A 16,430-nucleotide genomic window follows, 5' to 3' on the forward strand; every position below is an offset into this window, starting at 1 on the left:
ACTCACTCTCTCCCTCTCTCTCTCTCCTTCTCTCGCTCTCTCCTTTTCTCGCTCTCGCCTTCCCTCGCTCTCTCCTTTTCTCTCGCTCTCTCCTCTCTCTCCCTTCTTCTCTCTCTCTCTCATACTCCCGCTCTCTCTCCTTCTCTCGCTCTCTCCTCTCTCTCTCCTTCTCTCCTCTCTCTCTCTCCTCTCTCTCTCCTTCTCTCGCTCTCTCCTCTCTCTCTCTCTCTTCTTCTCTCGCTCTCTCCTCTCTCTCTCTCTCTTCTTCTCTCGCTCTCTCCTCTCTCTCTCTCCTTCTCTCGCTCTCTCTCTCCTTTTCGCTCGCTCCTTTTCTCTCGCTCTCTCCTCTCTCTCGCTCTCTCCTTCCCGCGCTCTCTCCTTTTCTCTCTCCTTCTCGCCCTCACTCTTTCACTCTCTCTCTCTCTCTCACTCTTTCTCTCTCTCTCTCTCTCCTGCTCTCGCTCTCACTCGCCCTCTCTCTCGCTCTCTCCTTCTGTCTCTCTCTCTCTCCTGCTCCGGCTCTCACTCGCCCTCTCTCTCACTCTCTCCTTCTCTCTCTCTCTCTTTCTCTCTCTCTCTCTCGCTCTCTCTCTCCTGCTCCGGCTCTCACTCGCCCTCTCTCTCGCTCTCTCCTTCTCTCTCTCTCTCTCTCCTGCTCCGGCCCTTAACTCGCCTTCTCTCGCTCTCTCTTTTTTCTCCCTCTCTTTCTCTCCCTATAACCACTATCTTTCTTTCTCTCTCTCGCCCTCTGCCGCACTCTTATCCTATACTTCGAGAAGATATGACCTTTCCTTTTCACGTTGACGCAGTCTACAAGTAGGCCCGCATAACATTAGTCCGATTCCCGGATGGACTTTACAAAATCAGTCCGACAATAACATTCAACAGTTGTCTTTGACAAAGACCTTGTCAAATTTTATCGGTCTTACCGTTCTGGGAAAGCACATCTATTTTCTTTCTGACGTTTTACACTCTGATCGTTGAACGCGTCAAGTCAGAAATGGGGACCGTCGTTTATTATGTTTCAGGGTTTCATTTGGCCATGCTCAATCAGCATTAGATGAGCAGAATCATGCATCATGCATGTTATGACGGACGTTGACAACAGTCAACATGCTTCAACCGTCAACCTACCACATTAAACCAGATACGTTGACTGCGTAAAAATACATGTATTACCGACTAGCTTTACTCTGTATTTCATCTAGTTAACATCTCACATCATATTTTCTCTTATCTTGGTTTATTGGTAATCTCGCATCTATGTGCCTTTAGGATATCATGACTGCATGCGACATATGTGGAGAGTTGGTAATAAGGATACGGGCGAGAGATGTAGACGAGGAAGTAAGACAAATCTTCCATTAGTACTTGAATGTTTCCTTGAACAATCAATATTTGTTCAATTGCTAGAATCAGTGCTTCAGAGAAAGGCTAAATTATGGGAAGACACTTGAAAGGAATAAAAAAGGAGATGAAGAGTGGGAGCGACATTCATCTGCCAAAAAGAAATAAAGGTAAATATATACAGAGAAAAATGTATTTACATATAGAGTAGAAAGAGAGGGAGAGAAAGGAGGAGAGATCAAGAGAGAAATAGAGAGAGAGAGAGAGAAAGAGAAATAGAAAGAGAAAGAGAGAGGGAGAAAGAAAGAGAGGAACAAAAACATAAAGGAAGAGAGAGAAAGAAAGAGAGCAACAAAACATAAAGGTAAATAGAGAAAGAAAGAGAGAGAGACAAAAACATAAAGGGAAGGAGAGAGAAAGAAAGAGAGAGAGACAAAAACATAAAGGGAAGGAGAGAGAAAGAAAGAGAGAGAGAGAGAGAAACATATAGGGAGCGAGAGAAAAAGAGAGAAGTAGCGAGAGAGAGAGAGAAAATAAAAGAAATAGAGAGAGAGAGAGAGACAAAACCATCAAGGGAGAGTGAGAGAGAGAAAAATAAAGAAATTTACACAGAGAGACAAAAAAATAAAGGGAGAGAGAAAAAAAAGAGAGAAACAGAGAGCGAGAGACAAAAACATAAAGGAAGAGAGAGAAAAAGAGAGAAACAGAGAGCGAGAGACAAAAACATAAAGGAAGAGAGAGAAAATAAAAAAGTAGAGAGAGGGGAAGAAAGAAAGAGAGAAAGCCAGATAGAAAGAAAGAAAGTGAGAGAGAAAAAGTGAAAGAGAGGGAGAGAGAAATAAAGCGAGCGAAAGAGAGAGAAAGAGGGAGAGAGAGAGAGAATGAAAGAAAGAAAAAAAGCGAGAGAGAGAGAGAGAAAGAAAGAAAGCGAGAGAGAGAGAGAGAGAGAGAAAGAAAGTGAGAAAGAGAGAGAGAAAGAAAGAAAGAAAGCGAAAGGGAGAGAGAGAAAGAAAGCGAAAGGGAGAGAGAGAGAGAGAGAGAGAGAACGTGAGAGAAATAAAAAGAAAAAGAGAGGGAGAGAAACGCAAAGAGAAAGAGAGAGAGATTATAAGATACCGCATTTTGTGCTCAAAATAGATTGAAAAATGCAAACGGCTTGCAAAAATATTTGGATGATTGTGAAGAAATTATTGGTGGTGCACACATGCAAGTCACACCATTGGATTCGGCAACACCACCGCCGGAGGATACAACCTGGTTTGTAACAGACTGTCATCGTCAAACCCAGGTCCTGATCAAAGTTTTATTATTATTTGGATTCTATATCTATATTTTTAATTTACAGTTATTTTATATCTCCTTCAAGGCAGTTATTTTTATTTTTTTTTTGGATTTTTTAATTTATAGGTCATTGGTGTAATGGATCATTTGGTGAATTTTTGGAATTGACTCATCTTTTGAAGATTTTTTTTGTAGCAGTTTCTACTCTACTCCAGCCGCCGCAACCGCTGAGAGTAGGCTGTCCACTGATTGCTTAAGTTTGATTCATCATATGAAGTATCCTTTATTGGCATTTTTTTGTAGGAGGGACACCCAATGATATAAAAGCTCCAAAAGTGAAATGAAAGGGACATATATTATTTTTTATAATCGAGAGAGATGATGATAAGGGTTTCTTGGGGATGTAGAGTCAATACTCTCTAGAAGGAATTCATCCTGTACACTACTAATGCAGTTAGAAGTTCTTTTGGACCCAAAATAATGTGATTTTCCTGTGTAGAGGTCAACACACTTTGTCGGTATAGTTTTACTTCAAGTTATGTATGAGCAGAGGAACATCAACATGGTGGTAGTGCCCTTAGCTATAAGATAACTCAAGTCTTAGTTGTGACCCCATCAGCAATCATCATAATGATACATGTTTAAGTCATTTATATGGGATATATTCTAACTATCATGTCACTAGAAAAATAAAAGAGACTTTTAGATGCAATATGGGATACTCTATGTGGACATCACATAGCCTATGTGTCACATGAAGATAGGTTGTAGTTTGAATTTCAGAAGGCATATGACACATCCTATGGTTACTACCTTAGATATTTGCATTCAATAGTGTCTCTGTCCAATAGCTACCCCTAAGCACAAATAGACCAAATCGAGCTGTGGAGACTTACCTGTGATCCATTATGGTACGTATCAAAATAAAACTGTAAGCACAAACGGTGAGAGCGTTAGAGACACTATTGATGTCTAATAATCCATTATAATTAGTTAAATTGAACTATTTTCAGCCTCCAAAGGGTAGAGAGGAACACATCATCATAATGTTTGTCGATTATTGATAACATTCATTTTTTAATACTTTAATATCATCATATTTACATGTTTATTTGCATTTAATCACTCATATTTGTATGTTATCAAGCTTAAAATGATTAAATGTATTTTTAGAATGATTTTATGTTTTTTTTTTCATTTTTATGCATCTTTGGAGATTTTTCTAACAATAGATTCTAAAATAATTTAATTTTTGAGATAGAATATGATTTTTCTGGAATTTTTTGACATTAAAATGGGGAAGATATGATTTTTCCAAGTCAAACTATATATTTATTTCTATTATTGGCTTTAATTTTATTTAATATGAAATTTTAACGATTTTAGGCTTTATTTTATCTTGCACTGCCACGTGTCGCCGTTCGATTTGTCAAACAGCAACAAATCATAGCGATCGCTGATGATTGGTGACAACCAATCATTAACTTAGTTAATGATTGGCGCCGGCCAATGATTTTGTCGGGCATTCATCGCTTTGCAATTCACAAAGCCATGATTGTATTTATGACTAACAAATTTTAAAAGTGGATTTTCTGGCACAAGATGACGTGGACGAAGAAGAAAAAGGCCTTTTTCCACAATAAATGTGCGCATAGGCCGATACACAAAACGACAAAAATGCTTTTTTTCCTTTTTCTTTTTTACTAACGTCGGGCGACGAGACACCACGTGTGCGTGTGTACACGTGGCGTGCTTATATCCGCGATTGATGGAATAAAAGAAAGAAAAAAAAATAGGGCGATGTGGCGCACGCTGACACGCCGCCACTTCAACCTCAAGAAAGAATTTTTTTTGCGCTTTTCAGGTACACATGGTGACTCCGAAAAGCACATGCACAGAATATGATAAGGCATAGAATCTCAAGTGATTTGATCATTTAACATAAAAGGAAAGAAAGGAAGAGCCAGTGACGCTGATGAGGAGAGAGAAAGAAATCGAGGGCTAGGATTGGCTCAACTTCAAACGACCATAACTTTTGATCTACAACTTCGATTAAGCTGAGATTTTCAGCATTTCTTTGTCTTCCCATACTCTTTCCATCCATATCCTTTGATCTATAAATCGAGGCCTGGATCAATGTGACAATCATCTTGAACTTGCTTCCTACTTGTGTGGACTTATTGAAAGATAGTGAGTTTTGAGATCCATCAAGTGTGTTCTTGGTGTCTTGGGTGCGTGGGAAGAAGCATTGCAGAAGAGGGGGAGCTTCCCGGCACTCGTAAATTGCCGTGGTCTTGGCAAAACGTAAGCATCTAAGGTAAGTGTCATTGCCTTACGTTGTTTCTCTCCCAACATACATCGTATCATAATTATAGTTTGTTATCATCTTTTCATTTATCATTTCACTTACTTACATCCACATTATCTCGTCTCTATCATTTCCATCATACCATAAACACATTCGATCACTATCGTATCCGTCACGCCCTCTACCTCATTCTCGCAATACTTCACGTAATTCTACTTATATTTCCTCGATATCACTATCTAGTGTATTCTATTCTTGTATTTATCTATTCTCATACCAATAATCACTATAGTGAGAAAGTTAAATCCTTAATCATCGTTCCCCATGGAGACAAACCATACTCATCACTAACTAAATATTCTTAAGTACGGTTAAATATATTTCTATTGCAGAATCTCAATTACCAACGACAAATTGAAACCCCACATATGCAATTTTTTTCTCTCCTTGACGGATACTATGTGGCCATCAATCTAAATCACACCATCATGTTTTATTTAAATACATAATAAAATATTATGTTCATTATTATTCTAGTGTGATGTTTATAATGAAGTTCATGAATATGTGCAATGACATAATGCATTATGATGAGATCATAATATAATGATTTCTAGTCTTTAAACATGTATTCTAATATTCATATTCGATGGATAGTTGTGATGGACATCGAAATATCCGAATAGAATAGCACTAACTTATCCTACTTATACAAGACATATAGACGATCATGTGGCTATAAGTTTTGGGACACTAAGGACAAATGGTGGGTGTTCTTTGGAGAAAGATTTCACTAAATTGATCCTAGGAATCCCTAAATGATATTACACCTAAACGTCAATAGGTTGATTATTGTCATGGTTGTATAAGTGATTCATTGACCTGAGACACCAACGATATCTCGTAGATGAATGACTACATTTTGACTATGACTTACAAACCTCTAATCATGGGATTCAAATCAGTCATAGCTCGTATGTAGTAAGAAGCTCGTGGAGATGATTGAGTGGTCAAGAGGGGATCTCCACCTTGTATATTAGAGGAGATTGACTTAAGGAAGATGATGTAACAAATCTTTGGCAAAGGTAGTGAGGATATTGGAGAAGGTGTTCTCCAATGATCCCCGTTATGCATCAATACTAATCAAATGATGTATTAAGGTTTGAAAATAAACCATACCCGAAGTCATTCCAAAGTCTCGCAGATGATGGATTATGCATATACGGCAATCGATGACGGTAAAGGTTCCATGAGAGAGTTCCAACACTACTTGGTTGTTGGGTTCTACATGCCTAGATCTGGATGACCATATCAAAATGATTCACAGCAGAAACCTTGAATGAATAGAACGGTATCAACAAAGATATTGAAACGAAGTACCTTTGCACGGATCGCATCTGTGATTTCTTAGATCCCGAAGTGAGACGAGTCGAGTTTCTCATTTGTGCAGCCTCTAGATGTATCCACGTGATCCTTGGCACGTCGAACCTCCTCCTTCTCCTTGACGAGCCCCGTTCTACCTCCACTATCGTCGTTACGTAGTTCCAATCGCATCGGGCATGGAGAGGGGGTGTGGGGAGAGTGGAGAAGAAAGGGAAGACCCCTGAACAATTCTGACTGGGTGAATTTCGTTCAAGGCCTTCCCCTATTTATACTAAGTGGGTATTTTTCATAAAACCCCCAAAAACTTAAGCATATCTTCCAACGTCCAAAAGACCATTTGCGTGTGACCCTCTAGGACCATGTATCACTCTAGTTAATGACTCCAACGGCCCAATAATCTTTATTAGACTTCCAAAATAATTAATTATATCTTCATATAGATTAATTAATGTCGGATTGATTTAACCCAATCGATAGGTCAAGTCTCCAACACGTGGGGTGCCAAGCTACACCTCGTGTCGTAGAAGATACAAAGGAGTGTGTATCGACTCACTCATGGGACCGTGTATGTATAATCCCTCATCCACTTGACACTTCTTGGACGACTTAGGGTATGGTAAACTGTCAAACCCTAGTCGATCATCAAAGTTAGTACTGATGCATTCAGAAATCATCGGAGAACTCTTCTCGAATATTTCAGTGCCTTGGCCAAGGACTTCGTTGCATCATCTTCCTTGGGTTGTCACCTCTTATATCGAGGGTGGATGATCCCATCTTGACCACTCAATTGCCTTCGTGAACTTCTTGATGCACCGAAACTAAGACCGTTTAGAATCCCATGATTAGAGACTCGTTGGCCATAGTCAAAGTACAACCATCTGTCCATAAGACGTCTTTGGTGTCTCAGGTCTAAGGACCACTTACACAACCGTGACGTGAATCAACCTGATTGACAGTTTGGTATAATATCATTCAGGGATTCGTACGGATCAATTCAGTGAACTCTTTTCACTAAAGAGCACCCACTAACTATCCTTAGTGTCTCCACTCTAATGGCTACACGACCGGCCATACTCATCATATGAGTGAGGCTAGATAGTGCTATTCTATCCGGATTCTTCGATGTCCTTCTCGCTTATCCTTTGAATAGGAATGTTTAGAACACATGCTTAAAGACTAGTCTTTAAGCATAATTCACTAAGTCTGATCATGCATTCACGAACTTCATTATAAGCACCACATATGCACTATAATGAATATGTTCTATTAATAAACATGGAACGAGATTTGGAATCTGAGATTGGCTTGCTGGCCACATATATTTCCATCATTGGTATCTTCTAAAGCATGAAGTAAAGTTTGGCATCCCACATGCTGAAAACTTAACCTATCAATTTGGTTAAATTGATCCTTAGTTAATTAATCTATATGTTGATATAGTTAATTAATAAGGTTTGTCAATAAATATTATTGGGATACTAAAGTTATTAACTAGAATAATACATGGGCCCTTAGGGCAATTGCCATTAAAATAAAAATATATGTTGATATACTTCAACTTAATAAACTTGTACGAAAAACTTTAAAGTGAAGTAGAAATAGGGGAGGGGCACCCATTTTAGGCACCTAGATCAGCCAGAGATACCCCCCTTTCTTCATTCTCATTTTCTCATTCAAGCGAGAATAGTGTCTTCATGGTGAGAAGATCTACACGAGCTTCAATAATACTTGGAGAAGAAGAGGAAGTGGAGATCCAATTGCACCTTGATAGTGGCGATAATTCTAGAGGATTGACACATAAACAGCTTCAGAAAAATATCCAAGGGAGCAAGTCAATCGTTGAACAAGTTTCCCACAAGCTACACAATGTTTGACTTGTTTTATAGATTGATTTGGAATTGATTTCAACTCCCATTGCATAGAAAAGAGCATCAAATAAAGCACCAAAACCCAACACAAGGTAAATTTATGGTCTAGATCAATAGTTGGTGTATGCTCAATGTTTGGCAAAAAATCATCAAGGGATTCCCAAAAGAAACTTTAAGATATCCAAGTAGGTCAAGACATCTAGAAGAAATTATACGAATGATACTCCTATCAATGCTGACTTCAGGCACATGTAATATAGTCTACACAGACGATACTACTTCATCTCAATGGTTACGGCAACTATTGTAGCTTCATGAAGGGTCAATGAGTGCATTAAGTATGAAGGCCTAGTTGTGAGTGAGGATTTATGCATATTTGGTCATTTTGGTCTTCATCGCCTCACAAGCACAGTAGATGTATGTCTGCTGTTGTGTTGATATAACATTATTGACCCAAAACATCCCTGCATCTTTGATATCATGTATGATGCTATTTGAATGTCTTATTATTACTTTGATGACAACAATAGCGTCATTTGCTTTTGGTGCCTTTGATTGGCATGCGAGGGTAGTAGCTATCTTAAGGGGTTCAATAAGTGTGAACCCATTAATCATTTCCCACTCTTCATGAACTAATACAAGTTTCTTTAACATGTTCAACACTATGATATGTAGAACATTCCTCTTCTTGACACTCGCTATCAACATGGCGTTCTTGGAATTCCATCTTGTTGGGCAGTCCAAGGGAATCTTTCTCTGATCAGGTAAGACAAATTGTTTGCATAATGTTACATAATGCTCTTCAAGTTGTGTTGAGATATCTATTGCAGTGACTATCTTCCTGAGCTGAAGTATGGCAAGACCCAACATAGATGTCCATAAGTCATAAAATATACTGTGTTCTCTACCATTCACCCCAAACATATTGATATTGTCTATAATTTGTGGCTCTCATGCTGCCTCGGTCACATGTAAAATGCTCAACCAGCCTGGACTACATGTTTGATGATGTGCACAATGCAGAGCAAGTGTCTTCTTGCATTAAATTGAGGGTTCATTGACTTATATTTTTCTTCTAGAATACGTCATTTTTTTGTTATTTTATGCATTCTTTGTGCTCATTTGTAGTCTCAAACAATAAGGTTTTGATTTTCCTGTTGTATTTTTTGAGATTATTCAATAAAAATATAAACCTAAAACTTTAACTCCGTCAGACCTTTGAATTGTCAAATATCAAGCTTTGAAGTTGGAGAAATCTTAGTCTTCCATTTTTCTGTCTCCTATTCATCGGTGATGACACTTTGTCGTTTTTGTTGGTGATTGAGATGTCTAATTCTCAGCTATTAGTGACTGGCATGATTGCCTCATCTTACATGATCTTACACTCTGAGAGCTCCTCTTTTACTTGGAGAAGAAAAAGACAAAACCTCTTCCAAGTCGCCTCTGCAAATAAAATAGAGGAACATATTAGTAAATGATTGAAGAATTATGGCATTGCAATTCAGGATGCCATAATTGCACTTTTTTGCAATAATGATTGAGGAATTATTCATTTTGGGTGCTTTTGACTGGTTGCCATTTGATGAATCAAATGGCGATATGTGGGGGGATGCATCACACATATGAATCACACAAGTTGTTCTTTGGACTTCGTTGTTATACAACTAGTATAAATACTGCTTCATATTATATGTTGTGTCAAAAAAGTCTACAATTGACTACTCTTATGGAATTCGACTCCCCTTCCCCATCAAGGTAACATAAACTTTACGATTGAACAATTGCAGATGTCTCCAAAGTGGAGTGCTGCTTTGATATTTTCTACGGTCTGCCATACCACCAATCAAGTTGCATTTGAATTTCTTTTTTCCCAAAACTGTGTAGTGCCTTAATGCATTGCATGCATTAGGTGAGTTTTTTTTTTCTATTTGGTGTTTGTGCTATTCTCATGAGACTCATCTTCCACAAAGATGTCAACAAAATTTGGTCCGTGTGAAGACATACCATTTTCCATCCTATAAGTTCATGGTTTTACGAATTGAATAGAGAGGCAAGGTGCATGATACAATACAATAACAAAAAAATTACAAAATATAGCTTAATATATCTACATTTCATTATTGAACTAATAGGATATACTGTTATGGCACAAGATAAAGCTATAGTAATAAAGAATAAGCCTGCAACACAAGAAAGACATGCCAAAATGCATAGTAAGTGTAGGGAAAAAAGAGAGCAATAGAAAGTAAGATTGGGAGTTGAAAATTGATAGAGTAAGACAATGTATGAACGAGAAGTAGAAAAATGAAAATATAGGCTGGATAAGATAAGAAGAAGGAAATAGAAAAGTTAAAAGAACATTATACTTGAAGTAAGAAAGAGAGACCATACGTGAGTGCTAGATTTTAAGAAACCAAATATTGGAAAAAGAGAGCGAGAGTAAGAGAAAATATTTGAAAAAAGAGAGTGAGAATGAGGAAGCCTAACATGGGGAGGGAGAATTAAATATAAAACTAGTCGTGAGTAAGATTCAGTCTGAGAGAGAAATAAGGAGAGCGAGAATGAGATTTAAAAAAAAGAGTTACAGAGTAATAGAGAAATTTGAAAAAAGGATAGGATTAAAAAAGAGTTGGAAATAAATAAAGATTAGGATTGAGAAATAGAGTATGATAAAGAGAGCGATAGAATAAGAGTGAGATTGAGAAAGAGAGTGATAGAGTACAAAAAAAATTGGAAAAACAAGAGATGTAAAAGAGAATAGGAAACAGATAGAGAGTAGGATTGACAAATAGTAAGAGTGAGATTGAGAAATAAAGTGGTAGAGTAAGAATGAGATTGAGTGTCAAGAAGAAGAACACTCCGACGAATGAATGGAGCTGGATGTTTCTAGAAGCAAGTTTCTTTAAAACATATTCGTAATATGTAGAACTTAAATGCTTTTCCTTTTATTTTCTAACTTAAACGACAATGTATATATTCATTACATTGGAGGTTTATTGGGTACCTCATGAATAGAGAAAACCCTTGTATTCCTTTCTTTAAGGCTATAGGGAGATTCAACTCTCCATTTTCACCTTCTATTACATTGTCTTCTTTGGGATTTTGGTTCTCAGCCTCAGATCCACTCATCTTATCTCCACAGTAATTTAGCTCTTCTCTACAATCTGATGAAAGTGAGGGAAAACTTTCATAAAGAATAGTATTCACTTAAGAGTTCTGCACATCTAAAATTGGGGTATCTCCATACTCATTGTACATGTACAAGCTTCTAGGCAAAACAACCTTCTCTATATAAGTTCTTATCCTGGTACTAGAATAATACATAAAATTTTCATGAAAAGTAACATCTTTTGATACAAAGAATTTTGTCAAATCAGGAGAAAAAACTAATACCCTTTTTGCATATTAGAGTTACCAACAAATATGCATTTTACAGATTTAGATTCCAACTTATTCAGTCTCACATTAGGCTTATGAACAAAACATAAACATCCAAATATCATTTGTTTGATATTATTCTTCATATTTACAGAGGATAAAATAAACTCATTTTATTATTATGAGACTCATGATTATTACTAATCGATGGTAATATATTAATAAGATGGGAGGCAGTCAATACAGCCTCTCCCCACGTATACTTTGGAGCATTGCTGTCCATTAGCAGAGCTCTTGTTTTTTCAAAAATATGCCCTATATTTCTTTAAGCAAGTCCATTTTTTTGGGGTGTATAGATACATGATGTCTCATGTACGACACCCTCTGTTTTAAAGAAATCCATCAGTTTCTGATTACTATAATCCTTAGCATTATCAGTTCGGAAAGCATTTATCTTAGCATTGAATTTCTGCTCAATTAATTTTTAAAAAATGGAATAATATTTTAAACTTCAAAGTTATTTGGAAGTAAAAATACCCATGTAAAATATGTACAGTCATCAACTAAAACAAGAAACCAGCGATGATTTTGCAATGAAAAGTCAGATGTTGGACCCCACATGTCACTATGAGTCAGTTGAAATGGTAAATATTTTTTATTCATAGATGGAGGATATTGAGACCTCTTATGTTTTGAAAACTTACACACATCACAGTCAAGTTTATTATTTTTTAGTGTCAAACTTGGAGAACTCTAAGTGAAGGATGCCCTAATCGCCAATGTATAAGTCTCAGATTTTGTTCATTCTTCACATTGAGTTCTTGATTTAGGTTAGCAACTTGTCTAGTGTGCGAAATATGGTAGGGTCCTTGGACAATTTTAGCAAGTCCAATCCTCTGGTTGGATTCCTTGTTCACCAAGAATGATTCACTATTTGCAAAGTGTATAGCATAATGAGGTAAAGTTAGCTAATTTCTGAACAGAAATGTGATTAATACATAGTTTAGGAATGTGTAAAATATCCTCTAATAGCCCGATCGGTTGTAATCTGATCTTTCTTATTCCTGCTACCATTAAAAGTGTTCCATCAGCTGTTCGAACCTTCTTATTGCAGGGAAATGGGGTATAAGATAAAAATATCAGATTTTGTGGTCATATGATCTGTAGCACCTGAATCTAGAATCCATGCATTTTTATTTTCATGATTATCAACTATGAAGCTATGGTCACTATTAGATAGTTTTAAGGAAACACTCACCAGAATTAATAATTGAAGCAGAGCCGATCATAGAGACAGCTTTTGGATTCAAGTTTGAAACTGTTTCCTTGATCTTTCCCAATTCTGCCTAGCTCACATTCAACCTATGAGTTAGTTGGTTCAGATCAGCTGATCCACTTCCTCCTTTACTGTTAGATTCATCAGCTTCAAATGTGAGGAAACACTTTCCCCGGTTCTTTGGCTTTCCCACTATATCCCAACATGTCTCTTTAGTATGTTTTCTCTTCTTACAATGTGTACACCAAAGATTCTACTTGATATCATGTTGATTTCCACTAGTATTCTTCCTTTGGGTCTGATTTTGATATGTCATATTGTGAGGTTTTTTGTCCTTAGACTGACAAATAAATGTTGAATTCAAAATCTGGTCAGGATTCTGACACTGTTTTACCGATACTTTCAATCTACTCTCTTCATGAATTGCAACAGATATGACATCTTCAATTGTTGCCTTGATAGGCCTATTGAAGATTTGAACTCTAAACGCCTTAAATTCAGGATTTAGGCCAAGTAAAAATAGGTAAACTCTAACTTGGACCATCTTTTGTAAGATGATCCATTAGTTTTTGAGCTGATAGTTGTCTTTCAATATAACTGTTCCATTGAAACAGGTTATGGCCAGTAAAGAGTTCTCTTTTAGGAACTTTTGTAAATGTGTTGATCCATTTATGATCATATAGCATCATTTCCCCTGTGGTCATCATTCTTACCTACTTGAGGTGCGTGACTGGATGGATTTGGAATCTCAGATTATGGCATTCTTTTTGGATTTCCAAAAAGTACACTACTCTTTCCAGTCAGGTATTTCACAAAAAGGAATTTAAGCAGAAGCAAAATTCTTGATCATACGATCCAGCATAAACTCTATAAATGAAGAACAGATTCAAATAAGAAGAAATGTAGATGATATTTGTATCATCTCATCTCTGCAGGTCTTCAGAAAAACAAGGATTCCAGAAGCTCTTACCTTGGCTTGGCAGATGAACAATGATGGATCTCTTGTGAGAAGAATGCCCCAAACAATTCAAGAGAGGGGCTCGCCTGTGAGCAGGGAACAAGAAGCTCCTTCCCGTCCAAGAAAGGAATACGAGGGTTTTCTCTATTCATGAGGTACCCAAGAAACCTCCGATGTAATGAATTTGATAAAAATGATATAAAAATAAGAATGGAAGAACGCCCAAAACCGTATTTCAGAAAAATAAGAATAGTTAGACTCTAAGAAGACAAACATCATAAAAATTAGGAAAAAAACTGAATCACGATTTTAATAAACGAATCAAAGCCTCTCATTTTCTAAACATCGTTGATTTTTTGGTTCAGTTGAGATAATCTTTTACCTCAATGATTTCAATTTTAACGTAAAAAAAACTTGCGGCTTTTGTGTTTCGTGTCCAGGCAAATAGAATTTTAATCTCTTTAATTAATACGATTAGACTTTAGATTTCACAAACTAGCAGGCAGTGAATCAACTACAACATCTTAAACCACAAGGTTATTCGAAATGAAGCCTAGTTGGATGGCTTCCCTTTCACTTCCATCAATATTTTTGCTTCGCTCTCATCGATTTTGGAGGTGACCAAATTTAACTGAATAAAGCAAATGATTGAGATTTATTATGGCTTCTCAGTACATCAACATGAGATTTGAGTTTAATCAATTACTTTAATCGCGATTTGTTCTCTTTTCTTTCCAGGTTGAGTTTATTTCTACATCTTACCTCTGTTGGTTGAATGATAACGTCTAGTCTTTGTACAAATGATTCATATCTCACATCCCGTCGTCTTCAAAGCGAAATGCTAGCATCTTCGTTAATTATGTTTTTCTTTGTATTTTCATCAGAGAGAGAGAGAGAGAGAGAGAGAGAGAGAGAGAGAGAGAGAGAGCTTTGACTGGGCTTTCCCACTGCACGCGTGGGTCGTAAGGCTGTGGAACGATGTTCCTTCCCCTTCGTTGACTTGAAAAGATAGACGATGGATAACCAGTCAAGCTTGTAATCGTCTTCTTCGAAACCTCCCCTTCCTAATCCTCGCCATTGAAAAACTCTATCCGACACACATGGGATAAATAAACTTTCAAACAAATTAGTGAAGAAATCTTAATATTACGGTTAACACTACCAGAATCGTCAATTATCCAAGCCATCCAAGGGATATACCTGAAAGGAATGTTATCCATTTCCATTTATACGACGACCAGCCAACACCTTTAAAACTAAAAAACGTATTTTAATTCATTGGATCTGGGTACTGGAGCTCTTTTGTTGGAATCGCCTTCATCATTCCATAGATCAGGCGACTAAATCCAAGGACCCTTTCCCAGTTGAAATCTTCATCGTTTGTGTAATACTGACCGAATTCCATCGCTAATTCCGAACAAGAGAACAGGTAAGACTTGCTTTGACGGCAGTGTATCAGATAAAAAAACAAGGAATCCAACGAATAAAGGAATAGGGTTGCGGGGCGAGTCATTGAACTCGCACCCTTTGAATGAACAAGGAAGCGGGAGATCAAACGACGAGAAGCCGCCGGACGAAGCCCATGGAGTAGGGGGAGAGGAGAGGAGACAGCGGGGGCAGACTGTACAAACTCTCGCCGTCGTCCTCGGGCGACAAGCCCGGCTCGTCGGAGCTCGGAGCCATCTTCTTCTTGGGCGGCGCCACCGGCGCGGGCAGGCAGCGGTCTCCGTCGCCGGCGACGTCTTTGGGGAAGTTGAGAATGGCCTTGCAGCCGCGCATGCGCAAGGCGGCTCGGTCGTAGGCTCGCGCGGCCTCGACCGCGGTGTCGAACGTGCCGAGCCATATCCTCGAGCCGCGGCGATGGCGGTCCCTTATCTCCGCCGCGTACTTGCCCCACGGCCGCCGCCGGACCCCGCGATATCCCCGGCAGTGCCCGCCTCGTCCGCCGTCGTCCATTCGACCTTCGGCGCGGCCACCGCCGGCGTGGAAATAACCAGCCTTACCCTGCTCCTGGGAGACGGCGTAGAACGAGACGAGGCTTCCACGTCGTAACAGGGCTCCTCCAGCAAGTACTCGGCAACGCGGGAGGAGTTTTCTTTCTCTTTCTCTTCCTCTTCCTCTTCCTCTTCTTCTTCCTCCAGAAGGTGGTTTGCCAGGAGGTCCAGCGCCGAGAGCGTCTCCTTCTCTCTTGCCATTAGGGTTAGGGCGACCCGCGAGGAGGACGACGAAGACTGTTGGACGTGCAGGAGGAGGATTCTGTCTGCGCCTTGAGCGGGAGAGAGGAGAGTGTAACACCGCGTTTTCATAGTTCGTGGAGGAAGAGGAAGGATCATCTGTTGGTTCCTCGAATCTCCAAGGAAACTTCTTTTTCATGCTATGGATTGATAGATGGCCTCTCACCGACAGTGACCGATGCTGAGGACGGTTTCACACGTTCTCATAGGCTTACAATTTTAGGGTCCGCGAGAAGGAAAAAATTAACGAGGTTGATTATTGGTAGTGAATGCACATGGTTTTAGGATGTCCCCACTAGACTTGGTCAGCGTCAGGATAGGTCGTTTGTCATTTTCAACTCTATCCAGCGGCCGAAGCAAAATAAATAGGTGATTACTCCGCGGTATATTCTTGGGT

General features: G+C 38.6%; 1 protein-coding gene across 1 annotated transcript; it reads right to left on the reverse strand.

Annotated features, from left to right (window-relative positions):
• Positions 1–15,227: 15,227 nt before the first annotated feature.
• LOC144715182 (uncharacterized) lies at positions 15,228–16,198 on the reverse strand. Its single transcript, XM_078590086.1, has one exon. The coding sequence runs from the start codon at positions 16,170–16,172 to the stop codon at positions 15,351–15,353; it is 822 nt and encodes a 273-aa protein (XP_078446212.1). The 5' UTR covers positions 16,173–16,198; the 3' UTR covers positions 15,228–15,350.
• Between the last annotated feature and the right edge of the window lie 232 nt (positions 16,199–16,430).

The sequence above is a fragment of the Wolffia australiana genome, chromosome 18, assembly GCF_029677425.1.
Source record: "Wolffia australiana isolate 7733 chromosome 18, ASM2967742v1".
In the NCBI taxonomy this organism is placed as follows: domain Eukaryota; kingdom Viridiplantae; phylum Streptophyta; class Magnoliopsida; order Alismatales; family Araceae; genus Wolffia; species Wolffia australiana.